This window comes from Cicer arietinum, chromosome 6, assembly GCF_000331145.2.
Source record: "Cicer arietinum cultivar CDC Frontier isolate Library 1 chromosome 6, Cicar.CDCFrontier_v2.0, whole genome shotgun sequence".
In the NCBI taxonomy this organism is placed as follows: domain Eukaryota; kingdom Viridiplantae; phylum Streptophyta; class Magnoliopsida; order Fabales; family Fabaceae; genus Cicer; species Cicer arietinum.
The window spans coordinates 69,772,718-69,788,706 of record NC_021165.2 but is presented as its reverse complement, the minus strand read 5'-3'; the positions used below and the strand labels follow the sequence as shown (position 1 = coordinate 69,788,706).

The following is a 15,989-nucleotide window of genomic DNA, read 5'->3' as shown; positions in this document are numbered from 1 at the left end:
CCAAGCAAAGAAGGATTGTTCATTGGAGAGGACATATGTTGCTTTACATGGAAAATGTGTATGGAGAGAGAGTGAGATTGCAAAGAGAGAGAAAAATATTAATGTGGCGAGCACTATTCAAATCATGTGTGCTTATTTAATCTAACCGTCAAGTTTAGTTGTACACATCTCACAGATTTAATTGAACTCTTAGACGCCACTTAAATAATAATCAATATCCAATAGAATCTTAGAGTTTATTTATTCTGTAAAAATGTTTTTATTTTTTAAAATTTGTGTAAAATTATAGTAATTTGAAGTAAATAATTATTTATATTTTTATAAAATAATAAAAATATTTAAAAATTATTTTCAATTTTTTAAAATACATCATTATTAACTACGTTCCATTATCATAAAAAATATGTATTTAAAAAAAAAAACACAATAATTTCACAAAATAAGTGGAGTATGAGAAGAGAAGGTGGAGAGTGGATAGATGTGAAAAATAGGGTAATAACTAATAAATAAATGAATATTACAATAAAAAATAAAAAGTAAACCTTTTAGAGTATTTTGGTCCATTTCGTTTTTGTGGGGTTGAGTAAACAAAATGCATAGGATTATAGAAGAAAAAGAAACCTTATTCTCTATACTTTTAGATTTTAAAAGCCCAAATTGAAGCCCATAAAGCCCGTAAATATCTGGCGGGAAAACTAGTACTCTTTTCGCGCCATATCTTGCAGTTGCAGCTATTCATTTGCATTATACTCATCACACTCCCCACTTTCAATCCCTACTCGTGATTTTTCATTTTGGCGCGTTAACACTCCTCACATGGCTTCCGATTCTTCTCCCATGGATTTTAACAACGGTTCGTAACTTCGCATCACTCCACTCATCTTCAACATTCTCACTATGATTTCTAATTTTTGAATTTTTTGAAACCCTATTTTTCCACTTTCAGGTCCTTCATCCCCCGACGAACCACCATCAAGCCCAATCGCCAACACATTCTCAACTCCCGGCCAAAGACGCCGCCGCCGATCTACCACTCCATCGGCATTCGGAACTCCACCGACTCACCGATCTCGTTTAGCTTCCTCTGATGCCACTCCAACTCCTTCACGCCACCGCAGAAGAGGCGGCGGTGCTGCATCTGGCCGTCGTGTCCCCGCCACGCCGACTTCCACTTCCGAAGACATTCCAATGTCGTCGGAAGGTGGAGACGGTTACGACATGGACGATGCAGGTCCGACATTCGTCTGGGGGACCAACATAAGCGTGGAAGACGTGAACGATGCGATTCAGAGGTTTCTGAGACACTTTAGGGAACCTTCTACTTCGCAAGGTGATGTTGATGATTTGAATTTGGATGATGAAGGGAAGTATGAGAAATTGATTAAACATGTTATTGAGTTAGAAGGTGAATCTATTGATGTTGATGCTCGTGACGTGTTTGATCATGATCGTGATTTGTATACTAAGATGGTTAGGTACCCTCTTGAGGTGCTTGCCATTTTTGACATGGTTTTGATGAACATGGTTACCCGAATGAAACCCATGTTTGAGAAGCATGTTCAAACTAGGATTTTCAATCTCAAAAACTCAACTTCGATGAGAAATTTGAACCCTTCTGGTGAGTTTTTATTATCTTCCCTTATTGTTGGCAATTATATTGATATATGCTTATTATATTTAATGTAATTTTTAATTTTGTTTTGAAGATATTGAGAGGATGATATCAATGAAGGGAATGATTATTCGATGTAGCTCAATTATACCAGAAATTAGGGAAGCTATATTTAGGTGTCTTGTGTGTGGATTCTGTTCAGACCCGGTTCCTGTGGAGAGAGGTAATGATTCAGTCATTTCTGGTTATTCATATAGTGAGTTAGTTGTCATCATGTTTACATATGTAATGATTTGCTGTCTATTTTGATTTTTAGGACGAATTGCTGAACCTACTGTATGCTTGAGGGAAGAGTGTCAGTCCAGGAATTCAATGACACTTGTTCACAACCGATGCAAGTAATGTACCCATGTGGCTTATTTGTTCAACAAACTAATTTCTGAGTCGACAATTTAAAAATATTGCATTTTATTGTCTGGTTGATAGTGTTGCATGCATGATCGTTGATATTGAGGGGGATCTATTTCGAAGCAAGATTCTTTGAACATTTTTTTCTTTTACTCATATGTATGATAACTATTCAGTTCCTTGTTCTTTCTTATTTTTGCTTGTCAGCAACCAGTGGCAGATTTGCAAATTTTCCTGCTAACTAAAAGATAGGCAAAAAGCTTGACATCAAAGTTAACCTTCGGAACCGGTTTAGTTTACAATAATTAAACTCTTTCTTTGTAACAAATAAAACTAACCTGCTGTCAATTTAGATTAAAGTTGACCTTGTGTTAAGTCCAGTATGGTTACTCAATAATGTCTGTCTAAAATCAGATTTTTTTTACAAAGATCAGTTTGATCTAGAAGGTGATGAACCGTGTTTCATCTGTCAAGAGGTTAAGATAACTATAGCAGTTTGGAAATTAATTATTGGAACTGTACTAGGTAGATTTTAGTGACACATGAAAATGGGATAATGGCCATGGTTAGTAGCCCTTACTTTGAATAAATTTTCTTGATTGTTTTGCTATATTATGCAGAAGTTCTTGACTTGAATTTCAAATCCAGAATTCTTGAAACTATAGTTAATATATTTGGGCTGAAATCAGGTTTACCGATAAACAAATTGTGAGGCTCCAGGAGACACCTGACGAGATACCTGAGGGAGGAACACCGCACACGGTTAGCTTGCTGTTGCATGACAAGCTGGTGGATACTGGAAAGCCAGGTGACAGAGTTGAGGTAAGACTATACCATGACATACTTTGTGATAAATAGATGTTCATACGTTGTTCAATCACCCCATCAAATGTTTTTTGTGCATCAGGTGACTGGTATATACAGAGCAATGAGTGTTAGAGTGGGACCAACTCAAAGAACTGTTAAGTCATTGTTCAAAGTATGGGCCACCTTCTCAACTCATTTGCATTTAGAGCTTCACCTTTGCAATTTTTATCTTGCCTAATTGACATTTTTGTTGTCCCCTTCATGTTTTAGACGTATATTGATTGTCTTCACATTAAAAAGACATCAAAGTCTCGGATGTTAGTTGAGGATGTTATGGAGGTTGAAAGTAGCCAGGGAAGACATGCAGAAGAGGTTCTATTTGGCGAAGAAAAGGTACAGTGTGTATGTCTCTTGGAATGAAATATCTGCTTGTTATATTCACCTGCTAATTGCATGTTTCTCTGAATTTCAGGTGGCTCAACTGAAGGAGCTCTCGAAACAACCTGATATATATGAAAGATTGACTAAGTCATTGGCGCCGAACATCTGGGAGCTAGATGATGTAAAGAAAGGCCTTCTTTGCCAGGTAACATATCTTTCTAGCCACTCTTTCATTTGTTTGATAAATTGATAAATATTCTGAGGATGCTAGTTTTCACTGTTACAGCTTTTTGGTGGCAGTGCTTTGAAGTTGACATCAGGTGCCAGCTTCCGTGGTGATATAAATATTCTCCTTGTTGGTGATCCGGGGACAAGCAAGTCGCAGCTACTTCAGTACATACACAAACTATCTCCACGTGGTATTTACACCAGTGGAAGGGGGAGCTCAGCTGTTGGATTGACTGCTTATGTGGCCAAAGATCCTGAAACAGGCGAAACTGTATAGACTAAGTCCATGATCTTTTACTGTCTACTGCACTAGAAACATGGTGGAACCTAACTATTTTTGCTAAATCTTCAGGTTCTTGAGAGTGGTGCCCTAGTTTTGAGCGATCGAGGTATCTGCTGCATAGATGAATTTGACAAAATGTCTGACAATGCACGGAGTATGTTACATGAGGTTGGTTTCTCCAAAATTTTGCATGGTTTGAAATAGAAACACTATGCTGTTTCCTGTGTGTTAGCTCTGTACTTTTGAGTAACATGTCTCTGTTTATTCCAGGTGATGGAACAACAAACTGTTTCAATAGCAAAGGCAGGCATTATTGCTTCACTCAATGCCAGAACTTCTGTGTTGGCTTGTGCAAATCCTAGTGGATCACGATATAATCCTCGCTTGTCTGTCATTGACAACATACACCTTCCTCCCACTCTTTTATCCCGGTTAGTTGTTGGACATAAGCTGTGATAACTAGGTTATGGCTCTGGCTATTTATTTATGCAATTCCTCATTCATTGGCAACTAGATATTAGCCACCTTGAGCCTTGCCTCTAATTATTAGGATTCATTGCCATGCAAGGGAAAAGTGAATCAGTTGTTGATTCTCTTTATCAAACCTAGTTGGAGGAGTTGGGGTTGAAATAGAGCAAAAAAATCTCTTAAAATAATGGAAGCTACTGAACAGTTTTGCAAGTGTTCGAATGATTTGAGTTGATATTTTTTTTGGCAGGTTTGATTTGATTTACTTAATTCTAGACAAGGCTGATGAACAGACTGACAGACGACTTGCCAAACATATTGTATCCCTACACTTTAAGGATCATGAGGTCTGGTAAAATCTTATAATCAATAGTCAAGGTCAAGATCCAAATGTAAGTGCTTTTGCGTACTCACTTGGAATGTTCTGTTGCCACAATTGCAGAACATGGAGCAGGATGTGTTGGACATTTCTACACTAACTGATTATGTCAGCTATGCCCGAAAGCACATACATCCACAGCTGTCAGATGAAGCTGCTAGTGAACTGATCACGGGCTATGTTAAAATAAGGAGTAGAGGGAAATTTACTGGCAGTAGCAAAAAGGTGATACACGGTTCCCTTCACTTTAGTACTAAGTATAGATAGATGGCTGATACAGATGAATTACTTCCTTATATTGGAATTATGCTGATTTTCATGTTTTTTTCATCTTGCCTATCAAATAAACAGGTGATAACAGCAACTCCGAGGCAGATTGAGAGTCTGATACGCCTTAGTGAAGCATTGGCTCGGATCCGTTTCTCTGAATGGGTTAGTTAAGCTTTGCTTAATTTCTTCCTGATTTGTAGATATGAAATGGCATGTAAAATTTCTAAGTTACGTGATGCATCCAGGTCGAAAAGCATGATGTGATTGAGGCATTTCGACTTCTGGAAGTTGCAATGCAGCAGTCTGCAATGGATATCAAAACTGGTAGCTATCCTAACAAGCCCCGTTACTTTTGTATTCCACCTAAACAAACTATATTTGACTATGTCCTTTTCTCTTCACAGGAACTATAGACATGGATCTTATTAATACTGGAGTTTCGGCAAGCGAAAGGATGAGACGAGAAAGTTTGATTCAAGAAACTCGCAACATAATCATGGAGAAGATGCAAATCGGGGGACGATCTATGCGGTTATCGGAGGTATTAGCATGCTTTGTTAAACATTCAGTGTATATATATATAATGTTCAGTTTGAGACAATGATATAATTTAAACTTAAACTATGATCATGCAGTTATTGGAAGAATTGAAGAATCAGAGCCCTGGCAATGAAATTCATCTCAATGATGTAAGCCCTTTCCATCGTGATTTTTTTACCGGTGTTTATGTGTGCTCCATCCTTAAGGATAAGTGAACTAATGAGCTAATTCATGTTTAATACAGTTAAGGAATGCAGTTGCTACTCTTGCCAGCGAAGGATTTGTTTCCATGATTGGTGACAGTGTAAAAAGAACGTGATACTATGAGGCAGGTCATCAGTGGTTTGAGTGGACTGTTTGATACCTAGCTAGTTTCGTGTATTAAGTAGCTGCAACCATTTTAGCTATCAATTCTCTACCCGGTCGGGTGCTGATATATATATAGTAAGGGAAATTGTGTATTCAATTTGAAAAATCATTGAAAATTGGGTATTCAATTTTTGAAAATTATGTATTCATCTTTTAAAAACTCATTTTGTTTGTTCTAATGTAAATTTTTTACTTTTGTATCATTAACAAGTGTTCTTAGAGCATTTGTTAGGATGATCCATATAGTAGTAGCATGTTTGAATTTGTTATTTTTCGATTCTCACTTTTCAATGTTGTTTAAACTCTAAATATATTGAAACTGCCAATTTTAAGATGTTTAAACTTTAAGTATGTTGAAACTGCCAATTTTAAATATATTTAAGTAGAATCTAAGTAGTTCATGTTACAAAAATACAATAGTATATATTAATTAATGGAAACACCATTGTTCTTCATAGAATATATATTAATTAATATATTATTTTTATGTAACTTAAAAATCCATAGAATATATATTAATTAATTTTAATTTTTTTGTAACAAATAAATTCTTTATTTTTCTTTTAAAGTCAAGTTTTTTGTCAATTAAATTTACAAATGTTTATGTTGATAATCTTAATTTCAAATCATCTAAATTAAACCTCAATTCTTTCACCCTTTTCAATAAATATATGCATTTGTTAAGAGGTTTTGGTTGCAACATAAATTCTCAATCAGTTTTTAGAAAAATAATTTTGTGGTCCTTAAAATTAAACTCAAAATTCTTTTAATTCATATTATAAAATCACCACATGAAAATTGTTCTTTCATTGATAACAAAACTTAGTAAAATTTTTAAAATCTCTTATTAAAAATGATTGAAATGATATTAAGATTAAAAATAGTTTATCATTTGCAATAATATACGTTACTTTTTTACTTTTGTTTTCACATTTTCCAAAAGTATCGCACATAATCACAATCATAATTTAGCGTGATAATATTCAATTGTTTATCATAAAGAGGTAGGTTATTTTTTTCATAGCATCTTAATACAAATTTTCTTAAGATAGTTTTTAAATTGTTTATCACAAACAGGTAGCTTATTTTTTCATAGCATTTTAGTACGGAGACTCAAAGTTGTTTCATACTAAGAATTTTTTTTTGTGTGTGGACAATTTCATACTTAGAATTCTATTTGTTTCATATTTTATGCCTAAGTAAATCATTGGAGATATCTATTATTTTTTTAAGCGGATTGGAGGTATCTATTTGAGATATATTCTAATATAGATTGTGGTCTACTATGTACTAGTTTTAAAAAACTTATCTTAGAAATAGATATCGACTATTTTCATTTTTACGATTGAAATAACAATGTAAATGATATTAGTTTGATTAAAATAAATATGTATTGCTGACATAAATTAAGTCACACTTTTGTTTAGAAAGATGAGGACAGTGAAAGGTTATTACTTTCGAAGAATATTATCGATCATCATTAAAATCTTCAATAATTTTGAAGTATTGAATTACAATAGACCACGTATAAAATAGTTCACTAAAAACTCACTAATTTGGTACTAGAGAATCATGCCGTTTAGGTTGAATGTTGTGTTTTTAACAGAGATGCCGCTACACACGTCAGATTTTACATTAAGTTGTGCGTCAAACAACGAGTATGCATTCTAAATTATGTATTTGTTGAAATGTTTCTTTATTGACCATACATAACATGGGAAAATTCAATCTTAACTTGTTTTTTTAGTACGTTTAAAACAAAATTATATTTGATTTAATTGCAAGTTTAGTCTTCTTATATGAAATTGATGTTCTCATCTTAAAAGTCGACAATTTTGATAATATGACAAGATAATGCATTCTAAATTATGTATTGTTGAAATGTTTTTTTAATGACCATAACATGGGAAAATTCAACCTTAATTCGCTTTTTAGTACGTTTAATAATATGACAATTTTAATAATATGACAATTTTAATAATATGACAAGATAATGTATAATGACTTATTTTTTTTTATATTTCTAATTTAATTAATGATATATGAATAAATAATATATCTAAATGATTCTATATCATAAAATTGTATATCAAGTATCGTCATTTTTTAGTTCAAAAAATTGAAAGATTGATCAAAATTATCAAAAAGTTAATATATGATCAATTTGGTGAGTTGATAAAAATAAAATAGAGTAAACGAATAAATATGTCATCTTTTATAGTCTTTTTCTCTTTTGGCCACTTTAGTGTACATGTATTTTTTGGTCTCAATATAGTTGAACAAATTTTCTTATGTATGGACAATAACTGCTTAACTGCTTGTAAGACACTGTCATTCGAAAGACTTTAAAAAAAACTCTGAGACTCAAGAGTTTGAGGTCATAAAATAGTAAAAAAAAAATTAAAGATATATTTGACTTTTATCAGAATATATTTGATTTTGATCTTCCTACAAACAAATTTTTTTATTTAATAAAAATGCTTCAAATCTTTATTTATTTAATAAATATACTTCACATTTTAATATTTTAAAACTAAAATTGATAAAATCTTATATAAATTAGATAAAATATTTTATTTTTATTGCAAATTATTTAATACTCTAAAATTAAATTTGATAACAAAAGCAATATAACAAATAAACTGATTAACTAAGGTAATAGAGATGAGAGAAATATTAATTATAAATTGAGAAATCATGACATAAAAAGTGAACACATTACTCATATCAGAAATATTAGTTATAAATTGAGGAGTCATGAGACAAATAGTGAACATATTACTGACATGAGTTATTGAAATGGTACAAGTATACACACTATTCTCTTCTTCAACTAAAGATAAAAAATTTTACATGAGTTCTTCACGTTGCTGTAGAGCAATTAAAATATCTTATTTCAGTTTTTTTAAAAATATAGAGAAAATATATTTAAAAATATCATTAGTTCTGCTAAAGAAATTTTCTATAGTGATTAAATAAAATATTAATAATTTATTTATTAATTTTTGAAAAAATCCTAATAATTTTACTTTAGGCCTCGTAACGTAGATCGACCCTGATGTCATTTATTCTTTAATGAACTATAAAGAAACTCATTTATCCTTCCTTTATAACCGTGCGTTTTTTAATAAATTATTTTTTATGCTCTATATGCTGAACTCATTAAAGCTGCATGTTAAGCCTTTAGTTTAAATTGTTTCAAAAAGAGGTTTGACACAATTATGGCTAGAATCAAACTCTAAACTAGTTTACTGGGCTTTCAAGTCTACTTCCACTCTTTCTTGCACTCTCTTTCTTGATAGCTTAAAAATAGATTGTTTAATTGTTTATATTTGACTCGAAACATATTTTTCATAATTTCTCATATTTACCGAGATGTCAACCAATATGCTATCATAACTCTTTCATTAGTTCGTACCGTTCACTCTAATGTTTGGTGGGACAATATTCATTTTGTCATTAGATTAGAGATTACTTCAATTGTAATAAGTTGGATCTCTCTCATTTTCGTTTCTTTTAATCTTGAAGGATTTTTTATGTGAACCAACCGTACATGAAGGCTAATGAACTTCAAGAATTAGGAGTGAAAGGAGCATTGATTATAGGGAAGGCTAGGAAGCTAAAGGAACAATTAGATAGACAAGTTGTTAATTTTTCTAGTCTCAAGATCTATGACAAGATTTATCAACATCATATTAATATTTTTATCATAAAATTGCCATAAAACTTATTTTTAATTATGGGATGTGATAATTATATCTTTTAATTATGAATTATGTTAACTTGTGTGTGCGTAAATATTTTATAGCTTGGACACAATGTTATTAGTTGTGTGTAACTTAGACACTGGCATTTGTGTTAAATTATATATTTCTTTTCATTGTAAGACATTAAGTAACTTTTGAAGAAAAGTAAAGACTCTTGTGTGAGATTAGAGAAATGTTATCTAGAGTTTTTCTTTTAACTAAACTTGAATTTTATCAAGAGCCTCATACTCTTGTGATTATTTTGCCTGATCTTGTCATTCTCTTGTGGAGTGTGGCGATTTCTACCATTTCCTACCTTCTCCATATTTTCTTGTTTGTTTTCTCCAATTTATTTTGTACTCTGTTTAAAAAAATTATTTGATTAAATCGTTTAACTCATATAAAAACACTCAAATTTATATCATGTGGTATTTATAACCTCTCATAAGTGGTAAATTTTGCCATTAATTTCTTTTAGTGTTCTTGATGTTCTCAAAGTATTTGAAATTTTAGTTCCAGAACGGGACATGTATGAAAAAAATAACATCAAAAACAAGTTTGCAAGTGAAATTTTGAATCAAATATTACAAGTGAAAAAGATGATGAAACAGAAACCCATAATTTTTTTTTTTATTTTATGTGATTTTTTTCAGCCCAAAATTCGAATTTCATCACAAATAAAATGAATAATCACCAAAATAATCATTCTCTCACGTAATATAACACTTATAAACAACAAACAACTCAAGATTGAATGCAGATTTAAAACGAAATGCAACAAAATGAAACTGAAATTATAAATATTTCAAGAACATCAAGAACACAAAAAATTAATGACAAATATTATCACTTGGTGAAAGGCTCTAAATACCACATGATATAGATTTGAGTGCTTTCATATGAGTTGAATGATCTAATCAAGTGATATTTTCAAACAAAGCACCAAATAAAATGAAGAAAACAAACAAAAAACGTGGATAAGGAATAAAATGATAAAAATCGACACACTTCTCAAGATAATGATAAGATCAATGCAATCACCACGTGAGTTAGTGACTTTTGATAAGATTCGAGTTTGGTTCAAAAAATAAATATAGAGAGCGTTTCTCCAATCTCACAATTTTTTTTCTTTTCTTTCAAAGTTACTCGATGTCTTATCGTGAAATACATCTATAACCTAAGTACCTAGCACAATAAGACATAATGCTTTAGTTACACACAACTAATGACATTATGTCTAAGTTACCAAGTATTTAGGCACACACAAGTCAACATAATTCCTAATTAACAAGTATGATTATCACATCCCAAAATTAAAAATAAGTCTTAAGGTAGTTTTATGATCAAAAGATTAATATGATGGGAATCAATCTTATCATAGATCTTAAGACTAATAAAATTAACAACTTATTTCTCTAATTGGTACTTTAGTTTTCCAACTCTTCCTTTTGTCAATGACCTTTCTACTCCTAGTTTTTGAAACTCATTAGCCTTATGTAGAGTTGGTCTAATTATCATGTATCTTTGTTGTTTTTCTCTCCCTATATATAATATTTTGAAGTGTTGCAAACGAGGATGTCTCAGCGCTGCACTTCCTTTTGCTAAAAAATAAAATAACTTTATATTTTAATATTAATGTTTTTAAAACTAATATGTAGATGAATAAAATTATATTTAAATATAATTTTTATTTTTTATTTTTTATTAAATATTCGTTTTACTCTTTTTTTTTTGTTTATAATTATTTTTCGACCTTTATATTTTATAAATAATGAATATTAGTCAATTTCATCGTAACCATTTCTAACATTTGTATGATAACTTTTATGAACCGACGATGTCTAATATTAAATCAATTAGAAAGTGAAGTGTACAAATATAGTAAGAACGAGATGAAAATACAAATAACTTTGATAAATGTCTTTCATTTCAATTAATTTACATCTATTTCAAAACATGTAAGATTTTTTTTTTCATGTGTAAACATGTTATTCAGTTAAATTGATGTTTTTGTGAAATAATATTATTATAAATACATATTGATATTGATAATTGTTAGAAAATATTCAAATAACCAATGACCAAAGTTACTATAACTTCTGTTGTGATTAAGAAAATAATTAAAACACATCACTTATAACAGATGAAGAACAAAAATTAATAAAAATAATAATAATAAATAAACGACGTGAATTATATTTAACAACGTGTAATCCGATTAATATAGTTCATATGAATAGGGAGATTTACAATTGTCATTTCACGTGTCTACTTCTTAAAAAACTATTTACTTAAATAAATGCATCAGTGTAATAGAAGTATATAGATACAACCATTTTATTTGCAAAAACATTTTCCTTCGATAAGATTTTCTTGTCAAAATGTATTATACATTTATATATATTGTAGATTAAATAAATATCAAAGTTAAGTTATATTTTTTTATTGTGGATATTAAATTGGTTATCTTAAAATAAAGATCAAATTTGTTAAAATTAAAATAAATTATATTAATCAACATTGAAGTTTAAATTTCATTTAAACTTATACATATGGAATTTTCATAAATATTATATTTAATAGAAAATTTTAAATACTTATTTTAAATATAAATTATATATATCCGTCGTATATTTTATAAACAAAATATAACAAATTATGTTAAATTAAAGATTAATATTTTAAACTTTGAATATTACTAAAAATTAAAATTAATATGTCACATTTTAAATTTTGTAACGAAATATTCAGAATTTTGGTTTTTGACAATTATTGCTTTTGTGTATTATATATATATATATATATATATATATATATATATATATATTTGTATTTGTTTTTTTTCTCATTTGGAGCTACTTTTTAGTTCGAAATTACTCATCCACGTCATTTTCTTTTTTGTTTCTTTATCTAAATAAATCATATTCACATAAATTTTGTTTTGTATTTTTTTCGTGAGTTCGTCGTCAATGTTCGACATAATTTTGTTTGTTATTCTACTACGATATTTTTTGTTTTCTCTTTTATGCCGTATTTGTGATTTAGATTGATAAATTAGCTCGAGATATTTTAGATTTAATGGATGACTTGGTCATCAATGCTATAAAATCGAAGACACATGAGTACTACAGTTACTTTGATTATGTCAAAATATTTTGTAGAAAATTTTCTATTATATATATGTTATAAACTTTGATGTTGTGAGTTTATTCACGTATTTGTGTTTCAGTGTTTAACGACTTTAATTTTGTGTTGTAATTGATATATTTTATCGATCTAAATGAATGAAATATCTTTTTTTTATTTGTAAAAAAAGTATACATATATATAGAAACAATAAAATATTTATTTTAACAAAATATTTTATATCTGGTAGTTTTTAATGAGCGATTCATTAATTTTTTGAACTTATGTTGCTTTTGTGTGTAATTGCTTTCGTTTTTTCTTTATGTTTGAAAAAATATTATCATTGATGAAGTGAGAAGAATTATTATTGTGAGAGATGAGAGCATTAGTTAATGGCACTTAGATGTGATACAAATATCTCCTCTCAAGTCTCAATAGTTGAGAGCGTAGAAGATATTGAAGAATGTTATTTGAAAACAGTGTAGAGGAACAGAGAAAGGGATATGCGAGCAAGGATGAAGATGACAATGTAAAAAAAAACGTATGTGCATTACTCATGAGAAAATTAATTGCGCCCGTTTATTTAGATCAAAGGGTTATTATTTAGTACTCTTATATCTCACAATAACTATTTTTTCATTTAATATATCTCCATGAATATATATATATATATATATATATATATATATATATATATATATATATAAGTTTTAAGATATTATAAAAAAAGTGTGTATCGATATTATGAATATTTTATTAATATAAATTTTTTTAATTTGTTCAAGTGAGTATTACTATAAAATTTATTGAAGTTGATTAAATTAAAATATTTATTATATTTATCTATTCAATTTTGACTCCAACAATCAAATTAAATTATTTTCATAATTAAAATTAAAATTTTAAATAAAATTATAACAAAAGAAGTAATTTTTTTTTTTAAAAATAAAGTGCAAAAGTATCACATGACTAACTTGACATCCCAATTATGTTGGCACCCAAATTAATCACTTAACATTTGCAGCACTTTAAATGTGATTTCAAAATAAATCCAAACTATAAAACTTAAAATTCTTGTGATATTAAATAAAAAATATAGTCAAATTTATTCATAAATAACATATCATTCAATTATTATTGATTTTATTTAAAAGTACTAAAACATATATTAATTTTCAATATATATATATATATATAGACGTGTGTTGAATTGACAAAAAAGATAAATTTATCAAAATTAAACACATATGTCATATTACTGGTTGAATAATTTAGAATGTGGTTAATTTTGTATAATATAATATATATTTTTATAACTTCTATTTTGTGATGGAAGATTTATAGTTTATCTTTTAACATGCATTAGTTTTGTATGTAATTAATTTGTATTTTGATTTGTTTTTCAATAAATATTTTTGTAATTATAATTATATATAAATGTATGATTTGTCTGTGTGTGAGGGTGGGGGAAGAATGTATAATGTATATCTTCAATTACAAAATAATAATGGTAAGTTATTAAAAACAAGATATAGAAAATTAAAATTGGTTTGTGTCAAAAAAAGAATATTAAAATTGGTAAATTGTTAATAACATGTTATAGGAAAAAATTTAATATATATATAGTAACAAAATTAATGCATGATATTTTCTTTATTAGTAGCTTTGGGAATTTACATTTAAATTTTTTGTTTATGAATAAATTTTTCTTTGTATATTTTCGATGTGGGAACGTACAAAATAAATATTTAGTTGTTATATATTGATATTGTAAAATCATTCGGAATATGTATCGTGTCGTATCTAAATATTTTATCCTATTTTTACATTAGCTTATAAAATATTTTTACAATTATTTATATGGTAAAAAATGACTAAATGTATATAAAATATTTTTACATTAACAGTACATACTAGTTGTTAACTAAACTCAGAAAATTATAAAAATTTAACTTTTTTATAGATTTAAAATATGTTCATGCACTATTATTGTTTGAAAATTATGATTTCAATATTAAAATTATAGATACTTAATTAACTTTTTTTGCTAATATTATATTTTGTTTTAATTACATTACATATATTACGTGTGAAATTCTTATTTAATATATATTATAAATAATATATAATATTGTCATTCGATACACAATATTTGAATTTCACCGTACAAAAAATATTATGTTCGAAAAATAATTCACCAATGTTGTACTTTTTTGGATAGAAAAAGTATTATATTTTAATCCAATAATGTTGTGGAATAATTAAATTTATTGATTTATTTAACCGTTTCTTCTTATATTCTATATATTAATTCATACCAACCATTGTTTCATTTATCAAACTATTGTCCTTTTAAAGTTAATATAATACAATTAATTGATTATATTGTAATAATATTTCTGAATTTTAAAACTATGTAACAATGTTCATAGTCATTTTAATATGTTTTTATCTATATTATATCACACTTATTTGTTATCACAATTGTTTTTGTAATTTAAAATTTTAGATGTATTTTGGTTATAAAAATCTATGTGTGTAGCACGGTTCTCTCACTAGTCTAGTGTATTTTACTGTTAAACTCTTAAAAAAAATCAACACGCTATATCATATTTGCATATTCTTTATATATATATATATATATATATATATATATTTGTTAAGTAAGAAAAAAATACCACACCCTAATAAAAGAGATACTTAAAGCATAATTAAAAATAGTCAATGAAAATCGGATGATGAACTTTAACAAATGACTTAGAATTATTGACTCATCGTTGCAAATTTAATTTAGGTGATATTCTCCAACTCCCTTTTGATGATACCTTTAGAAACATAAGCTTTGTATTTGGCCAGTCTAATCTTCAAATTTGAAAAGGAATAAAAACTATTTAAAATATTAGAGATAAATTGTGTATGTGAAGGCTCGATTTTGGCGAAGACGGGCACATCATCCACAAAGAAGAAATGAGATATTTTTGGTCATTCGTTGGTAATCAAGAGGATGTCAATGATCTTCAACAATCACCTTGTCAATCACATTATCCAATCTCTCCGTATAATGAACTAAAATATATGAGGAAAGCAAATCCCCTTGACGAATACTAGAAACATCAATAAATTGCTGAGTTTTACTTATATTCCATAAAATAGATACTGACGTTGAAGTAATAATACAAATCATTATCAGGGAGATATGAGTTGTAGGGAAATTGAAATACTCTAAAATATCTTGTAGAAACTTTCAATCCACACACGCCTTCTCAAGTTCCATATTAGAAATCACATCGCCATTTTTTTCTTCGACTTACGGATGTGGTAAATAAACTCTTGAAGAATAATGACATTATTCATAGTTCCCCTCCCCGCAAT

The 15,989-nt window shown here is 28.5% G+C and overlaps 1 protein-coding gene across 1 annotated transcript; it reads left to right on the top strand.

Annotated features, from left to right (window-relative positions):
- The first annotated feature begins 696 nt into the window (after nt 1-696).
- Nucleotides 697-6,014, top strand: LOC101490846 (DNA replication licensing factor MCM4). The gene is made up of 18 exons (XM_004507429.4): nt 697-853; nt 947-1,618; nt 1,707-1,835; nt 1,929-2,010; nt 2,710-2,842; nt 2,928-2,999; nt 3,098-3,220; nt 3,300-3,413; nt 3,495-3,707; nt 3,789-3,887; nt 3,990-4,150; nt 4,438-4,534; nt 4,630-4,791; nt 4,918-4,998; nt 5,082-5,160; nt 5,241-5,377; nt 5,472-5,525; nt 5,621-6,014. The coding sequence occupies exons 1-18, from the start codon at nt 817-819 to the stop codon at nt 5,693-5,695; spliced, it is 2,520 nt and encodes an 839-aa protein (XP_004507486.1). The 5' UTR covers nt 697-816; the 3' UTR covers nt 5,696-6,014.
- Nucleotides 6,015-15,989: the final 9,975 nt, after the last annotated feature.